This window comes from Moschus berezovskii, chromosome X (assembly GCF_049115385.1).
Source record: "Moschus berezovskii isolate FMDL1 chromosome X, NW_MosBer_1.0, whole genome shotgun sequence".
NCBI lineage: Eukaryota > Metazoa > Chordata > Mammalia > Artiodactyla > Moschidae > Moschus > Moschus berezovskii.
The window spans coordinates 56696629-56711614 of record NC_142488.1 but is presented as its reverse complement, the minus strand read 5'-3'; the positions used below and the strand labels follow the sequence as shown (position 1 = coordinate 56711614).

Genomic DNA, 14986 nt, shown 5'->3' with positions numbered 1-14986 from the left:
GCTACTATCCTGGTACCTTTGTGGGTACTCTAGGCCTTGTTCACTGTATTCCCCTCAGCACAGCTTGCTACCAAATTCACACAAGGTATGAGAACCCTTCATCAAGAACCCTTGATTTCTGGTTGCATCTTTGTTGCCCACACATGCCATTTTACTTCTCTGTCATTTTTGTCTACTATTATGACACCAGCAAGATGGGAGACCAGGGCTCAGTGGGCAGGGTTTCCAGTCACTGCACTGAGCCCTCTGCACTCAGCAGGCACAAAGGACAGGGTAGGGACAAGGTTGTCTCGTCGCTGCCTATTACTATTTACCGTCAGTCACTCAACAAACATTTGTCAACTGCTTACTGTGAGCCAGGCAGTATTGTAGGCGTTGGAGACAGCAACAGATAAAAAAAATCCCTGTCCTGGGTGGAAGGTGTGTGTGCATGCACATACTGGTGAGACCCAGAATAGACAGTAAACACAGTAAGTAAATTGCATGTTAGAAGTTGATCAGTGCAATTCAAATGGTCTGTAGAGCCAGGTGTGGAGGTCTGGAATGATGGGGTGCAGACAGGCATTTTTAAATAGGGGAGTCAGAGAAGGCTTTATGAAGAAGGTGACATTAAAACAAGGACTTGAAGAGGATGAGGCATATGAATATCTGAGAGACGAGCATTCCAGGCAAAGGGAACAGCAAGTGCAAAGTCCCTGAGACTGGATTCTGCCTGCTTTATTCAGGAACAGCTAGGATAATAGTATGGCTGGAGTGGAGTGAGAAGGTTAAGAGATGAGACCTGGGAAGTGATGGACCTGAAAATCTATCCTGAGGTGGACTTTTGTCAAGTATTTACACTCACGACATGCTCTGGTAAATCCTTGTTTGTATGAACTGGTATGGTCAAGGGTATCATAAAGGGAAGCCCAGAAGAGGTGGGGAATATGACTTTAGACTGTAAAGATGTGCAGTGGAGTCTACCTCCATTTGAACTGGGCTTGGTGATAGTATAGGAGTTTTCCAGGCAGAGGGGTAAGGGATTAGGTTGGCTTGGCAATGCTTGACACACAACAGGCACCCAATAAATACAACGGAAAACTGGAGAGCTCAGGAGGTGGTGCAGGAGGGAGTCATGGGCGGGGCTCTGGCGGACCAGAAGAGGTAGTTGAGAGGTGGCAGTTCAGTTCAGTCACTCAGTCATGTCTGACTATTTGCGACCCCATGGATTGCAGCACGTCAGGCTTCCCTATCCATCACCAACTCCCGGAGCTTGCTCAAACTCCTGTCCATCCAGTCAGTGAAAGGTGGCGGTAAAACCCAATTTAGGGTGCAAGTCCTCGGGCGAAAGGCGAAAGACGCCTCCTTCCAAGTCAAAGCCCCAACCATGCCAAGTAATGCACTCGCCCCTTTAAAGGTCCGTCTTTCCCATCAGCCTAGGCTCCACCCTGTGAGCTTCGTTAATGCAGATAGGGGTGGCTAGAGGCGGGATGAAGTGCGATTGAGCGATCTTTTGACCAGTCACCTTGCGAGGTCTTCGACCTATAGTAAGAGGAGCTCAGAACAAAAAGGAGACCCACCCCCTCCACGGCGAAACCAGTGAAAACCTGGCGGAGGGGGCGTGGCCAGGACAGCGAAATCACGCCTCTCTAGGCAGGCCACGCCCTTCATTCTTGCTCAGCCTCACCCTAGGGAGCAAATCTGATTGCCTGGGAGACACCTCAGAGGGCGGGGCTGCAAACGTTCACAGTTGGAATGAGCTCGCGGTCCGGGAGGAAGGCGGGGAGCTGCTGGGCGGGGCTAGACTCTGTCCTATCTAAGGTGGTAAAGGCCAATGATTCTCCAGGCCGCCTCTCCGAGAAAAGTCATCTCGCGAACCTTTAAAAATCCCTGCCTCCCGAGGCACCTCAGGGGACTAGGACTGCCTGCCTCATCTGTCTTTTTCCTCCTTGCAAAAGTCCCGTTTTCTATTATGGGGATGTACCAAATGAGACCGAGTAGGGTGAGCGAGTGGTGACCGGCACGCTGGTCACTGGCTGCTGCCCACTTCGGCGTTAGCAAACTTCTAGCAAGATCGGAACTCAGTACTAAATAACCTCTACACTTCCTCGCTGGCGCCGTTCCAGGGCCAGCGCCACATTCCCCAGTGGGCGCGCAATGGCCGCGCCCCCTCCCGCTGCGGACGGCTCTTTTGGTACCTGCAGTCCGAGGTGAGTCCCCTCCTTCCTTCCCCCTTCACCCTTCCCAGCGCGTGCGTGCGCATGCGCGGAGCGCGGCGCGCGCAGCGGTTTAGCCGTTGGCTGTTCGGCCCTGGGATTCGCCGCGTCTCCGTGAGCAGTAGGCTCTGAACCGCGAGCCGCCGTGAGCACTCGGATTCCAGCCGGCGCCAGCGAGCCCGGGGGCATCGCCCGCAGCGGCCAAGCTCATGGCCGGCTGAGCGGGACGCCGCCTCCGCCTCAGCCGCCGCCGCCGCCGCCGCCGCCTCCTCCTCCTCAGCCGGCGGCGGCCCGGGCCCAGCAGCCATGGCCGAAGACTACTGGGACGGGCGCCTGCGGCGAACTGGAGGAGAAGGAGGTCGCGCGGCCTCAGCCCGGGCCGCCGCCCCAGGCGCCGCCGCGCCGGCCCCGCGGCACTGAGGTTGCTCGCGCGCCCCCGCCGGTGAGCGCGTTCACGAGGCATGGGGTGGGGGCTGCTCTTCCTACAGAACCCAGACCCCGGGCGGTGCCCAGTGGTCTGGGCTGCACCGCTGGCCTGTGCCCCCTCCCCCAGCGAGTTTCCCAGAATGCACCGGGGCGGGGGGTCATTCAGGGCCTCACTGACCTTGGCCCCGCCCTGGGCCTGGTCTGGGAGCTAGGGATGCGAAGTACTATGGGTGCTAGTGGGGAGTAGGGTGATCGAAGGACCAGGGGGTGTGTAAATGGGTGGCAGAGTGGTGAAAGACTAGAGGTTTGCTGACGGGGGACTCAGCTGTGAAGGGGTCGGAGCATGTGGTAATAAGTCTTAGCGCTGTGTAAGGTTTTGAGGCTCAGTGTGTGCTAGCAGAGGGGCGGTGCTGGGCCAGAGGATGAATAACAAGGAAGAGGACGTCAGAGGAGTGCTGAGATATGCAAATGGGGTTATAGCTGTAGAAAGGCCCTGTGGGTGTTGCTGGTGGATAAGGTGGTAGTGGTGCCGGAAGGTTCGCTGGTGGGATCGGAGCTCTGAGGTCCTATGTGTGGTAAGGGAGTCACGATGGTGTTAACACTATGTATTTGTCCATGAGGGACTGCAGGGTTTGAAGATACAGTGTGCTTATAGAGGGTAGGGTCCAGTGTTGAGAGGGTGCCAGTGGGGGGTCGTAACTCTCAAGGGTATGTGCATATGGTAATAAAGGTCTGGGCAGTATAAGGCCCAGTATATTAATGAGGTCAAACCGGTGGAAGACCTGAGCCTTGTGCTAATGGGTATCAGAATTGTGGATATAGGTGTGTGGGGAGTGGGGATTGGTGGTGAGGGAAGAATCTTAGCATTGTAGGAGGTTCATTGTATTAAGGATCAAAATGGTGTGAGATGAGTGTGTATCCATGAGGTCAGGGAGTGTGAGATTATGTGTTTGTGTGTGTGTGTTAGACAGTCGTGGCCGACTCTTTGCAACCCCTTGGATTGTAGCCCGCCAGGCTCCTCTGTCCATGGGGATTCTCAAGGCAAGAATACTAGGGTGGGTTGCCATGCCCTTTTCCAGGGGATCTTCCCAACCCAGGGATCGAACCTGGGTCTCACACAGAGAAAGCAGATTCTTTACCGTCTGAGCCACCAGGACGCCCTATAAAGAAGAGGCAGGGTAATGTATGAAGTTCTAGTGACTGCTCATGTGGGTTTAGTGACAGAGGTATGTAAATGTGTCTCAGTGTGGGGAGAATCAGAGCAGTATGAGTTCTGGAATATGCTAGTGAGTATTGGAATATGCTAGTGAGTGTCAGAATATTGTAAAGATAGTGTGTTCCTGAGTGCCTGAGATTTGTTGAGGTTCCAGGGAGTGCTAATGGAGGATAGAGCTATGGAGAAGATCTTGTGTGCAGTAAAGAAGATGAGGGCTGTGACGGGATCCAGTTGTCAACCAACAGGGGTTATAGCTGTGGAGGAGTTGAAGCAAAGAGAAATAAAAGAATATGTGATGGTCTAGGTGTGCTAAAGTGAATTAGAGCCATGGAGGGCTGAAGTGTGCTACTGAGGTTCTGGGCTGGATGAAGATCTGTGTGTGCTAATGAGGGTCAGGCCATTATAGAACAGCGTGTTTGTGTGTCCCTGGAGAATGGGGCTGAGTACGGGTTCAGGGTGTGCTAATGGGGAGGCACTGTGAGGCCCGGTGCCTGGTAATAGGGGTCAGGGTGAAGTGAAGGTCCAGCCTGTGCTGATGGGAAGTGGGGGGACAGGGTACTTGGAGGACCAGAAAACATGTTAATAATGATCACAGCTGTGGAGGGGTCTGAGTGTGGGCAAAAACAGGTTCAGGGATCTGCAAGATTCACTTTGTGTTAATGGGATTCAGGTCAGTGCAAAGGTCCAGTGAATGCTAATGTAGGTTACTTTTTACAGCTGTACAGGGTCCCAAGTGCTTGTAAATAGGGATCAGAATCTTGCTGGGGGAACAGTGAGCGCTGTGGAGAAGCTAACAGGCAGCATGTGGTGCTAAGAGTTAACTTAGAGGAACTGGCTGGGTGCTAACAGTTCAGTGTTCTGTTGAGGCTTTGTATGCTAATAGGGTCAAAGATAAATAGGGACAGTGCTGTGCTATTGGCAGTTAAAATGCAGAGAAGCCTTCCTGAGGGTCTAGTGTGTACTGAAGGAAGCAGGACACTGTGAGAGTCCAGGGTGTGCTTATGGGATGTGCCTGAACAGAATGAGGATGGTATGTTCCTATGGGAGTTACTAGAATGTGATAATTGTGTCCTCAATGGCTGGTGTAATGTGAGGTGGTGAGTATCCTTGGGTATGAAAATATTTTGAGGATGGAAACATCCCCTTGGGGAGTCAAAAAGAACATGTGCCCTTTTTTGAGTGTGGTTGTGTATCCAGTTTCTTGCTCCCTCATTCACTACCCTAAAATCTAAAAATCTGAGAAAACTGAGATGATATTTAAAAGTTTTACTGCATGTTAATGTTCAAGTGTCTCTGCTCACAGGACCCTGTGCAGGGTCCCCCTGCTGGGGACATTGCATGAAACACAGGTTTTGTACCCTCATCTTCCTAAAATCTCCCCAAAACTAAGCCCTGGAACATGTCCAGCCCTTGGAGTTTCCACTTAGAGGTCGTGGACCCATGGCTCCTTCTGGCTCCTTCCTCATCCTCCATCCAGCCCTACTTACAATACACCCCCCTCCTAGATCCCCTATTCCCTTCCACAACAGGCAAAACAACTGGGTATCCATGCCGTATGGACGGACACAAGAGTCTTTGGGGACTGGCCATGCTTCACCTTCCTTAGCCTTAGGTCCAGTGTTCACCCTCCTGGGTCAGGATTTTTTTTTTTTTGCTCTTGTTGTCCCAGGTTTGACTTCATCCTCTTTATTGAGGTCTTTTCTGCTAGGCTGGCCCCTCTACGCTTTTGGGGGTGATGAATTCAGGCAGGCAGAAGTGGGGTGTGGGGACCGCTGGGGTAAGCACCTGATTTCACGGTAACAGATGATTCACTTCTCTCCTCAAATCCAGCCCCAGCCCTAGCCTCCTATCTAGCTCTGCTTCCCTTGGGCCCAGGGCCATCTTAGGCACTGCTGTGAGTCCATATGGTCCCTGAGCCAGGTCTTTCCCCCTCCTTGCTGGCCCAGATCCCAGGAGGAAGCAGAAGAAGGCCGGCCTAAACCTTTTGATGGCCCTGTTCCTGCCAGCAGCCCCCATCTAGGTCATCTTCTTGCCAATGCCAGTGTCCCTGGGCCACCTTGTCTGGGGTTGTTAATGAGTAGCAGGGACTCACCCTGACAAATGTTGGTCCTAGGTCCTTAGCTCCTGATTCATTAATTTCTGCCATGAGCACCTTTTGAGCACCTACTCTGAATCAGTCACTGTTCCAGGTCCTCAGGATATAGCTGTGACCTAAACAGACATTCATCTATCCTGGCAGAGCTGATCTTCTAGTTATGGTGGTAAGGAGACAGTAAAGAATAAAGAAACCAATAAGTAGATGGTGTCATTTCTGAGGAGATGATAAGTGCTGAGGGGACAATTGACAAGGTGAGGGAGCTCAGGATGGTTCAGATTTTAAATAGGGTTATTCATGGTTATCTATGAAAAAAAGTGATATTTGAGCAGTGGCCTAAAGGGGGTAAGGGGGTAGGCTACTTTGAAATCTAGGGGAAGAGTATTCTAAGTACCAGGAACAGCTATTGCAAAGGCCCTGAGGAGGGACTTCTAGTTGCAGAACAGCAACAAGCAGTGAGGTGAGGCCAGAAGGGTAGTAGTGTGAATGGGGTAAGACCTTGTGGGCCACATGAAGGACTGAGACGTTTATTTGGGGTGATAAGGGACACATGGTACATTCTCAGCTAGACAAGAAACGTGACCTGGCTTCTAAAAATCTCTGTGGGACCCTGTGGTCCAAACCTGATTGAACCTTTCCAGCAACTCTCAGGACAGCTGGTATACTTTGAGATCCCCCCACAACGCCACCCAGTGGTTGGGTCTGGGCAGGAAACCTCTCCCTCTCCCTGCACCCCTCATCTGGGTAGCCCAATGGGGTAGTCCACTAGTCACCTTGACGATGGTTGCTGGGGGGGCGAGAGGGATCTTGTGGCCACGGGGAGCGTTTCTGCCTTGGCAGTTGGGGGTGATGTGGGGCTGGTGCCAGCGGAACATGCCATTATATGGACATCCCTGGGGCCGTGTCAGTGGTCTCAGGGTCCTGAGAGAGTCCCCCACCTCACCGATGGCTGGGTCCATCAGTGCCGCTGCACCTGAGAATGCCTGCTGTAGAGCCCTCTGCTCCCACAGTGAGGCTGCCCCCAAAGAGGCCAACACTTCACCAGTTGTGCCCTTTCCCTCAGCCAGCCACCCAAGTCTTAGTACCCAGGTGGGCTCTTAGGAGCAGGGTCTGCTGGGGCTGGTTGGTGTAGGTGGCAGGCACTGACTGAGGTCTCCATACATGCCAGGTTTCCAGGAATCCTGTGTGATTCCAGGGTTCCACAGTGGTTGGGTGGGCACTGCTGCAGGTTCCTGTCAGTGCACCTCACTGGGTTTTAGGGAGCCCATGAGGGTCAGGCGACTGCTAGGGTGGGACCCATTTCCATCCCTACCCCCTGCTCAGGTCGCCATGGATCGGATGAAGAAGATCAAACGGCAGCTGTCAATGACACTCCGAGGGGGCCGAGGTATAGATAAGACCAATGGTGCCCCTGAACAGATAGGCCTGGATGAGAGTGGTGGGGGCGGCGGCAGTGACCTTGGAGAGGCCCCCACACGTGCTGCCCCTGGGGAACCTCGCTCTGTACGGGGCCCACTCAGCTCTGCACCAGGTGGGTCCACTGACCATCCCACTCCTAGCCTGGTTCTCAGGGGTGCTGCCTGCCAACCGATTTCTTCTTAGACTTGTATTATTTTCACTTTCCTTTCTCCATTTTCTCCCCCACCTCTGCCATCCTTGCTCAACACCCTCTCTCTGTTGTCCATCTGTGCCCCTTTCCTTGGCTTTGTGCCCAGGTCTCAGGGGGAGGAAGGGTGCCCCGCCTGCCACAGCTGCCCCAAGCCTCCCTCTGCCCTTCTGCGCTCTGTGACAGCCCCTTCAGGCCTCCTGGCACCTGCCTGCCCCAGGCCTGCCTTCCCAGGGCATTCGGCTACTTCTGCCGCTGCCTGCCCACTGGCCCTGGGCAAGCCACAGTCTCAGCTCGCCGCTGACACGGGGTGCTCCACTAGGTGACTATTGCCCCCCCCTGCCCAATTCAACCTGTCTTGACCTGTGTGAACCTCCTGGGGCCTTCCCACCCTCTTCCCTGAGGAACTCCAGGCTGCTCTGGAGTCCATGTGCGTACATGTGTGATGAGGGAATGTGTTATGGGGGTGGGGGGATTTGTCCTGGGGCTCCTGAGCCCACCTGGTGTGCCCTTCCCCTGTCCCCACTACCAGAGATTGTGCATGAGGACTTGAAGATGGGGTCTGACGGGGAAAGTGACCAGGCTTCAGCGACGTCCTCCGATGAGGTGCAGTCACCAGTGAGGGTGCGCATGCGCAACCATCCCCCACGCAAGATCTCCACTGAGGTGCTTAACTCCCTGTCCGGGCAGTGGCGGGGCTGGAAAAAAAGGGTTGGATCTGGAGATTTGTAGTTGATGGTCCTGTTTCTCCCCCATCTTGCCTGCTAGGACATCAACAAGCGCCTGTCACTACCAGCCGACATCCGGCTGCCTGAGGGCTACCTTGAGAAGCTGACCCTCAACAGCCCCATCTTTGACAAGCCCCTCAGCCGCCGTCTCCGCCGCGTCAGCTTGGTGAGCATCTTCTGTTCCTGTCCTCCTTTTCTTCCTCCCAGTCCCTTCCGCTGAGCCTACTTCAGTCTGCCTCCTTTACCCGACAGTCTGAGATTGGCTTTGGGAAACTGGAGACCTACATCAAGCTGGACAAGCTGGGAGAGGTGAGAGACAGCCAGGAGATCCATGGTAAGGCTGGGGATTAGTGGGAACTCCCTGTAGCCTCATAGTTTCTCTCCTGTCACTCTTCCTCACATTCCAGGGTACCTATGCCACTGTCTACAAAGGCAAAAGCAAGCTCACAGACAACCTTGTGGCACTAAAGGAGATCAGACTGGAACACGAAGAGGGGGCACCCTGCACCGCCATCCGGGAAGGTACAGGTCCCACCCCATCTGTTGCAGGCTTCCCAGGCTCTCCCCATGGTGTGTATGTGCACATACACACCCATAGTGAGGACAGGACTGGGGGTTCTGGGACTTCTCTCGTGGTGCTCTGGGCTTCATGAAAAAGTGCTCATCATCCAGATAATAAATCAGGGGAACCAGGAGTCTTCCTGTGTTGAGAAGAGGCAGGTAAATTGTTTGCTTTGGTTCTGGGAATATCCTTGAAGTGCTCACCTGTTTACTTGATACAATAGTTTCTGGTCAGAAAAATCACATGGAATGAGTCTGAATTGTATAGAAATTGAGTGTGAAAACTCATTTTTACACGAAGCTGCAGGTCTGTAAACTGAGGGTTGGAACAAGAGCCCTTTCCAAAACCAAAAACTGGTTGTGAAGATCTAGTATCATGTAAGCCTAAGGCTGCGATCCCAGGTTCTGGCTCTGTACTCTTCTCTGAGCCTTAGTTTCCATGTCTGGAACTTGGGGACACACCTTCTTCCTGATAGCAGGTGGGTTGGAGCTGGGTTGGAGTGGACTGTGAGCCACCATCCCAAACCACACAGGGAAAGGAGGAAACCCTGGGCTTGACCCTGTCTAGTCTTTCTCCTCGCCTCTGTCCTGAGCGTGGGCCTTGACTCTTCCCCTGTCCCAACTCCCTGCTTCCTGCAGTGTCCCTGCTCAAGGACCTCAAACATGCCAACATCGTCACGCTACATGACATTATTCACACGGAGAAGTCCCTCACCCTTGTCTTTGAGTACCTGGTAAGGTTGGGTGGCCATGGATCCTGGGGGAGGTGGGGAGATGGCCAGGAGCCACAGGATGTGACCCTCTTTCCTCTACCTGCTCTTCTCTCCTCAGGACAAGGACCTGAAGCAGTACCTGGATGACTGTGGGAACATCATCAACATGCACAACGTGAAAGTGGGTGTGGGGCAGGAAGCAGGGGCACAAGGGGGCCCCCCACTCACCCACTCCACCCCACAAATCTCCCAGAAACAGACATTTCCTGTTTGGCTTTTTTGCTGGGAGCCCTTGAAGGGCATTGGGACCCTATCCTCTATTTGTGAGACAAGGCTCTGGGCTCAGTGCTTGTGTTTGGGAGGGGGAGCAGTGCCTGCTTGGGGTCAGGCTGCTGGCTACTCTTTGACCTCTGCCTGCCGTTCCTGGGTCCCCAGCTGTTCCTGTTCCAGCTGCTCCGTGGCCTGGCCTACTGCCACCGGCAGAAGGTGCTACACCGAGACCTCAAGCCACAGAACCTACTTATCAATGAGCGAGGAGAGCTCAAGCTGGCCGACTTCGGTACCCCTGGCCTCCCCCTTCATCCCAGTGATCCCCCAACCTTACTGTCCAAGCCCTTCCTTCCCCCTGACCACCTCGTCTCAGTCCCTCCCCTTCAGCCTCTCTAGGCTTCACCTCGGAAGCCCTCAGTCCCAACCACATTCTCCCCCAGACGGCCCATGACCTCCTCAATTCCAGCTGCTCATTATCTCCACCTACCAGGCCTGGCCCGGGCCAAGTCAATTCCAACGAAGACCTACTCCAACGAGGTGGTCACACTGTGGTACCGGCCCCCTGACATCCTCCTTGGGTCCACGGACTACTCCACTCAGATTGACATGTGGTAAGGACAGGCTGAAGTGTGGCAGGGGCCACGCAGTAAAGGGGAGTGGCTTGGTCACAACAGCCAACCAGCCAACTACCTGCCTATTCACTGTGCTCTCCCTGCCCAGGGGTGTGGGCTGCATCTTCTATGAGATGGCCACGGGCCGGCCCCTCTTCCCAGGCTCCACAGTGGAGGAGCAGCTGCACTTCATCTTCCGCATCTTGGGTAAGGAGGCATGAGCCCTAGGAGCTGTGGGGACATGCAGTGAGGCCCTGTAAGATGCTTAGGATAACTCTGCTTCCCCGCCAGGAACCCCAAATGAAGATACATGGCCAGGCATCCTGTCCAATGAAGAGTTCAGGACATACAACTACCCCAAGTACCGAGCCGAGGCCCTTTTGAGCCATGCACCCCGGTGAGGCTGGTGGGTGGGTGGCTATTAGGGGCCAGAGTACCCAAACTCAGTTTAAAACAGGTCCCCTTGTCCTTGAGGTAGAATTGACAGCGACGGGGCTGACCTCCTCACCAAGCTGCTGCAGGTGAGACCACCTTCCTGGGCCACCCTAGGGGGCTAGCGGATTCCAGATGTGGGGAAACAGCTACAGGGGCAGGGTCTGGGGCAGGGAGGAAGAGAAGCCTACTTGTTGAAAGTGTCAATACTCCCCCACCCCAACACACACTCAGTTTGAAGGTCGCAATCGGATCTCCGCAGAGGATGCCATGAAACATCCATTCTTCCTCAGTCTGGGAGATCGGATCCACAAACTTCCTGACAGTGAGTGGGGCTTGGGAATGGACCAGCTGGAGGGGGGCTTTGGAACAGGATTGCTGCAGATAGCTGGGCAGTTGTGTTGAGCTCTAGCTGTGCCACCTCTGATGGGGTGAGGCATATGCCCTTGTTCACATATATGATATGTTTTTTACAAAAAAGTTCTTTTAGCTTTCAGTTTTTTTTACCTTTCATGTAAATTTTCAAACATAAAACCTGACAGAATATCCATCACTTTACCTTAAAATCCCATATATTTATATATTAAACCAAGTAATATGGTCTATTATATATTGAACCAAATAATAAGTCCCAAAGTACTCCAACAAGTGATCAACTCATGGCCAGAGTGGTTTTATATATATTCACTCTGATTATTTTAAATCAAGTCTCAGATCCATCATTCATCTCTACAATTTTAGCATGTACCTCTCAAATATTTTCTTAAGCACAACAATAATACAATGATCACACTAAAAAACACACACACACACACACACATTGGATTAATCTCAGTCACAACCCAAACATCATCCATCATCTAGACTTAACAGGTGGTAATTGCAATACCACTATCACACTTGACAAAATTACTAATTTCTCAGTGTCATGTAATAGTCTACATTCCATTTTCCCTAGTGGTAGCTGGTTTGTGTGTGGGATTATTTGGCTGATGAGAGTCAAGACTCAAAGAAAATTAGAAATTTTTCTAATTGCCCTAATGGGGCCACACAGGAGGTGGTCCTGGGTGGCCTCATGGGTCATGCCCCACTTCTGTCTCTCCTCCACCCACAGCTACTTCCATATTTGCACTAAAGGAGATTCAACTACAAAAGGAGGCCAGCATTCGATCTTCGTCAATGCCTGACTCAGGTAAGCGTAGGTGTCACCCTTGCCCTCTTCCCTGCCCACTGGCCCCCATCCACTTACCTGCTTGCTCACCAACAGCCATCTGCTCTGCTTTCCCCTGCAGGCAGGCCAGCTTATCGAGTGGTGGACACCGAATTCTAAGCCACAGACCGAGGCCCCAGCAGGCAGCAGCTGGAGGGATGCCACACCCCTCACAGGGCAGCCCCCAACTGCATCCTCCCTGCTTGCTGCCTGCCTACCTGCCTGACTCATGCTCCCATGCCCACATGTCCCCTGCTGCCTGTCTGAACACCCGACCATTGGCCTGTTGGCCCACCCATTGGCCTGTCTGCTGGGTGCTAACAAAGCTCTCATCGCTCCTTTGCCTGGTCTGTCTGTCTGTCTTTCTGTCTGTGTCTCTTTCTCTCTCTGTCTTGGTAGTTGCCAGTGGACAGTGTGGCCGTGCCAGCCTCCCACACTGAGGCCAGGCCTAGACTCCTCCCCATCATCCCCTCCCCCAGGACCACTACCCCATGGCCAACCAGGGGTCTGGAGCTAGCCCAGGCTGGGGATCTCAACTCAGACAAGACATGGTGATGCCTTGGGTCTGAGGCTCCCCTTCCTGCTTTCCTGCCTCATGTTGTGTGGGCCTTGTTTGTTTGTTTCATTCATTGTTGTTTTTTTAATTATTTTAAATGAGGTTTTCATTTTTTAAATGCAATATCTCTGTATACAGACTGCTGGGCCCCACTCACTGTGTGTGGCCTCCCACAGTATTTTGTGCAATGAAGCCCTGCTCCCAGCCTTTTCATGGCAGGGACATAGCCCCTATTCAAAACCCTGATCATCACCAGACCCTGGGGTCAGCTAAGGGAAAGCATGCCTTGACAACTCGCCTTCCAACCCCCACCTGCCATCCCCAGCCGCAGGGGGACTTGGGGACTACTGGAGACTCTCTGGGAGATGGATGAGGTGGGGGGCCCCCACTCTTTCCCTCCTGCAGTCCCATAGCTGGGGCTTCCTTCTCAGGGTCTCCCTAGCCCAGCCCTCCTGCCCCCATCCCGCACGGTGCTGTTGAGTAGGGGCCCTGCCAGGAACTGACCAACTCAGCGATGGAGCCATAGTGTGTATATGCGCACAAGCAGGGACAGAGGGGCGCATGGGAGGTTGTGCCCAGGCATTACCCCCTAACCTCTGGGGAAAGTGAGACAGGGCAGGGACAGTCTCTGGGGTCAATCCCCAGATGGGTGGTTACTTTCCCTTCCTCCACTCTAAACCCTGGGGCCCTCAAATGGGGTGGGAGGGCAGGGCAGGGGCCCTCCTAGGGGAGTTGGGAGGGGTGGGTTCCTGAATGCACCGTAATCGCTGTATGAAATATTAAAAAGTCTAAAGTGAAAAACCTGATTGCAAATCCCTGTGGGGGTGGGCTCAAGCCAGGGTGAGTACTGGGACCTTGGAGAATTCACACTTGGTGCCTGTTGTCTAGAAGAGCACTGCGAGTGGGCCAGGGATGTGTCAGGAGTATGAAACAGCATCTGAGGGTTGCACATGCCATGGTGGAACATCGAGTTGAAGCAGGTAGGGCAGGCTGTATAGAGGATGGGCTAAGGATTGAGCAGAGAGAGAGGAGTCAGATTTACCCCAGAATACGAGGAAACCAGATAGAGGATAGGCTGTTAGGTATGGAGAGGCTGTTTCTTTGAAAGACTTGGAAGGCCCAATAAAACCAGGATTTGGGGAGATAAGGCAGAGAAACCCAGTATGACTAAGATGTCTAGCTGGGACCATGAGGCAGGCCAGCTGGAATATGATAGGGTAGATCTTAAACCATGGAGAAAACACATGGGTCAAATTTAGGACTAGGGCCATTGATGGAAGTTTAGGTTACTGGTATCCAAGAAGTAATGGAAACCATGGACATGTACGAGATGACTGTGGAAAGAATGCAATGGTTTGTGAGGCCAGAAGTCTATAGATAGCCTGGGACTCAAGTTGAGGCTTTGATTTCCTCTGTCCTGGGAGTTCTAGCCCCTGTCCACCATCTTTGGCAAAGCCTCAGATAGATTTACAGGCAGAAGACGTGGGGTGGGCAGGGCCTGGCAAATGCTATAGGAAATGCAAGCCTAAGTGGCTGGTTGCTGAAGTCCAGTGGTAGCAGTGAACCTCTACTGTGTCCCTGTAAGCACTCTGGTGATAGTCTACAGCCTTATGGTTCCACATGACTGTAAACTCCCCAAAGATGGGAAAGCAAGCAAGGAAATCCACCCTCCCTGTTTCCTTATAACAGCCAAATCCGTTAAGCTCCTCAGCAGACTTCTTGTGCCATCCTTTGGCTAGAATCGGTTGACATGGCCACTTCTGAAAGCAAGGGAGGTGGGGAAAATGAAGACCTTGCAAAAGGGGACAAGATTGCCAGGCTGGACTTAGTACTAGAATTCTCCCAACTGCTCTCAGAACTGGTAGGGTCATCGGTGTGGGCAGAGATTGGTCTCTGGAAAGTGGAGAAATCAAACCTAGGGAGGGAGGCCTCTTGTTGGATTGTAGGAAGGACAGGCTTCAAATTAAATGGGGAGGAGGTGTCTGCAGATGAGCAATGAGTCAGTTCAGAGAACCTGACAAGCTTCAGGTAGGCCTGAAGGGTATCTACCATGTGCCAGACCCAACTTGAATGCCACTTTACAGATCCTGAGGTGAAATGGCTGCTCCCTTTCCTCCCTCAAAGGTTACACAACTGAGTTGTGACCCCCTCATCTGTGCCAGGTCTGAGCTGGAGGCTGGCATCAGTAATTCACAATTCTTGCCCTACCAAAGTTAACTGAAAACAGAGGTAAATTGTGAGATCATGTGTATTGGTGGCATGGGGTTTGAAACTGCAAAGAAAGGGTATTTTGAACACCTGTGTGTGCATGGCCCTAAAGGTGTGAAAAGGCAGGTGTGTGTTTGCCTGTGGGAATGGGTAGTGATA

At 53.0% G+C, this 14986-nt stretch overlaps 1 protein-coding gene across 3 annotated transcripts; it reads left to right on the top strand.

Annotated features, from left to right (window-relative positions):
• The first annotated feature begins 1818 nt into the window (after positions 1-1818).
• Positions 1819-13362, top strand: CDK16 (cyclin dependent kinase 16). 3 transcript variants are annotated; one of them, XM_055437761.2, is made up of 16 exons: positions 1819-2189; positions 7256-7463; positions 8071-8204; positions 8307-8432; positions 8519-8575; positions 8674-8788; positions 9467-9561; positions 9659-9721; positions 9976-10099; positions 10301-10421; positions 10531-10628; positions 10713-10818; positions 10900-10942; positions 11088-11178; positions 11968-12045; positions 12146-13359. In XM_055437761.2, the coding sequence occupies exons 2-16, from the start codon at positions 7262-7264 to the stop codon at positions 12181-12183; spliced, it is 1491 nt and encodes a 496-aa protein (XP_055293736.1). In that variant the 5' UTR covers positions 1819-2189; positions 7256-7261; the 3' UTR covers positions 12184-13359. The 3 variants fall into 3 exon arrangements, with proteins under 3 accessions (XP_055293736.1, XP_055293737.1, XP_088690069.1); XM_055437762.2 differs by lacking the exon at positions 1819-2189 and adding an exon at positions 2315-2637; XM_088833943.1 differs by lacking the exon at positions 1819-2189 and adding an exon at positions 3474-7021 and having other exon boundaries at positions 12146-13362.
• Positions 13363-14986: the final 1624 nt, after the last annotated feature.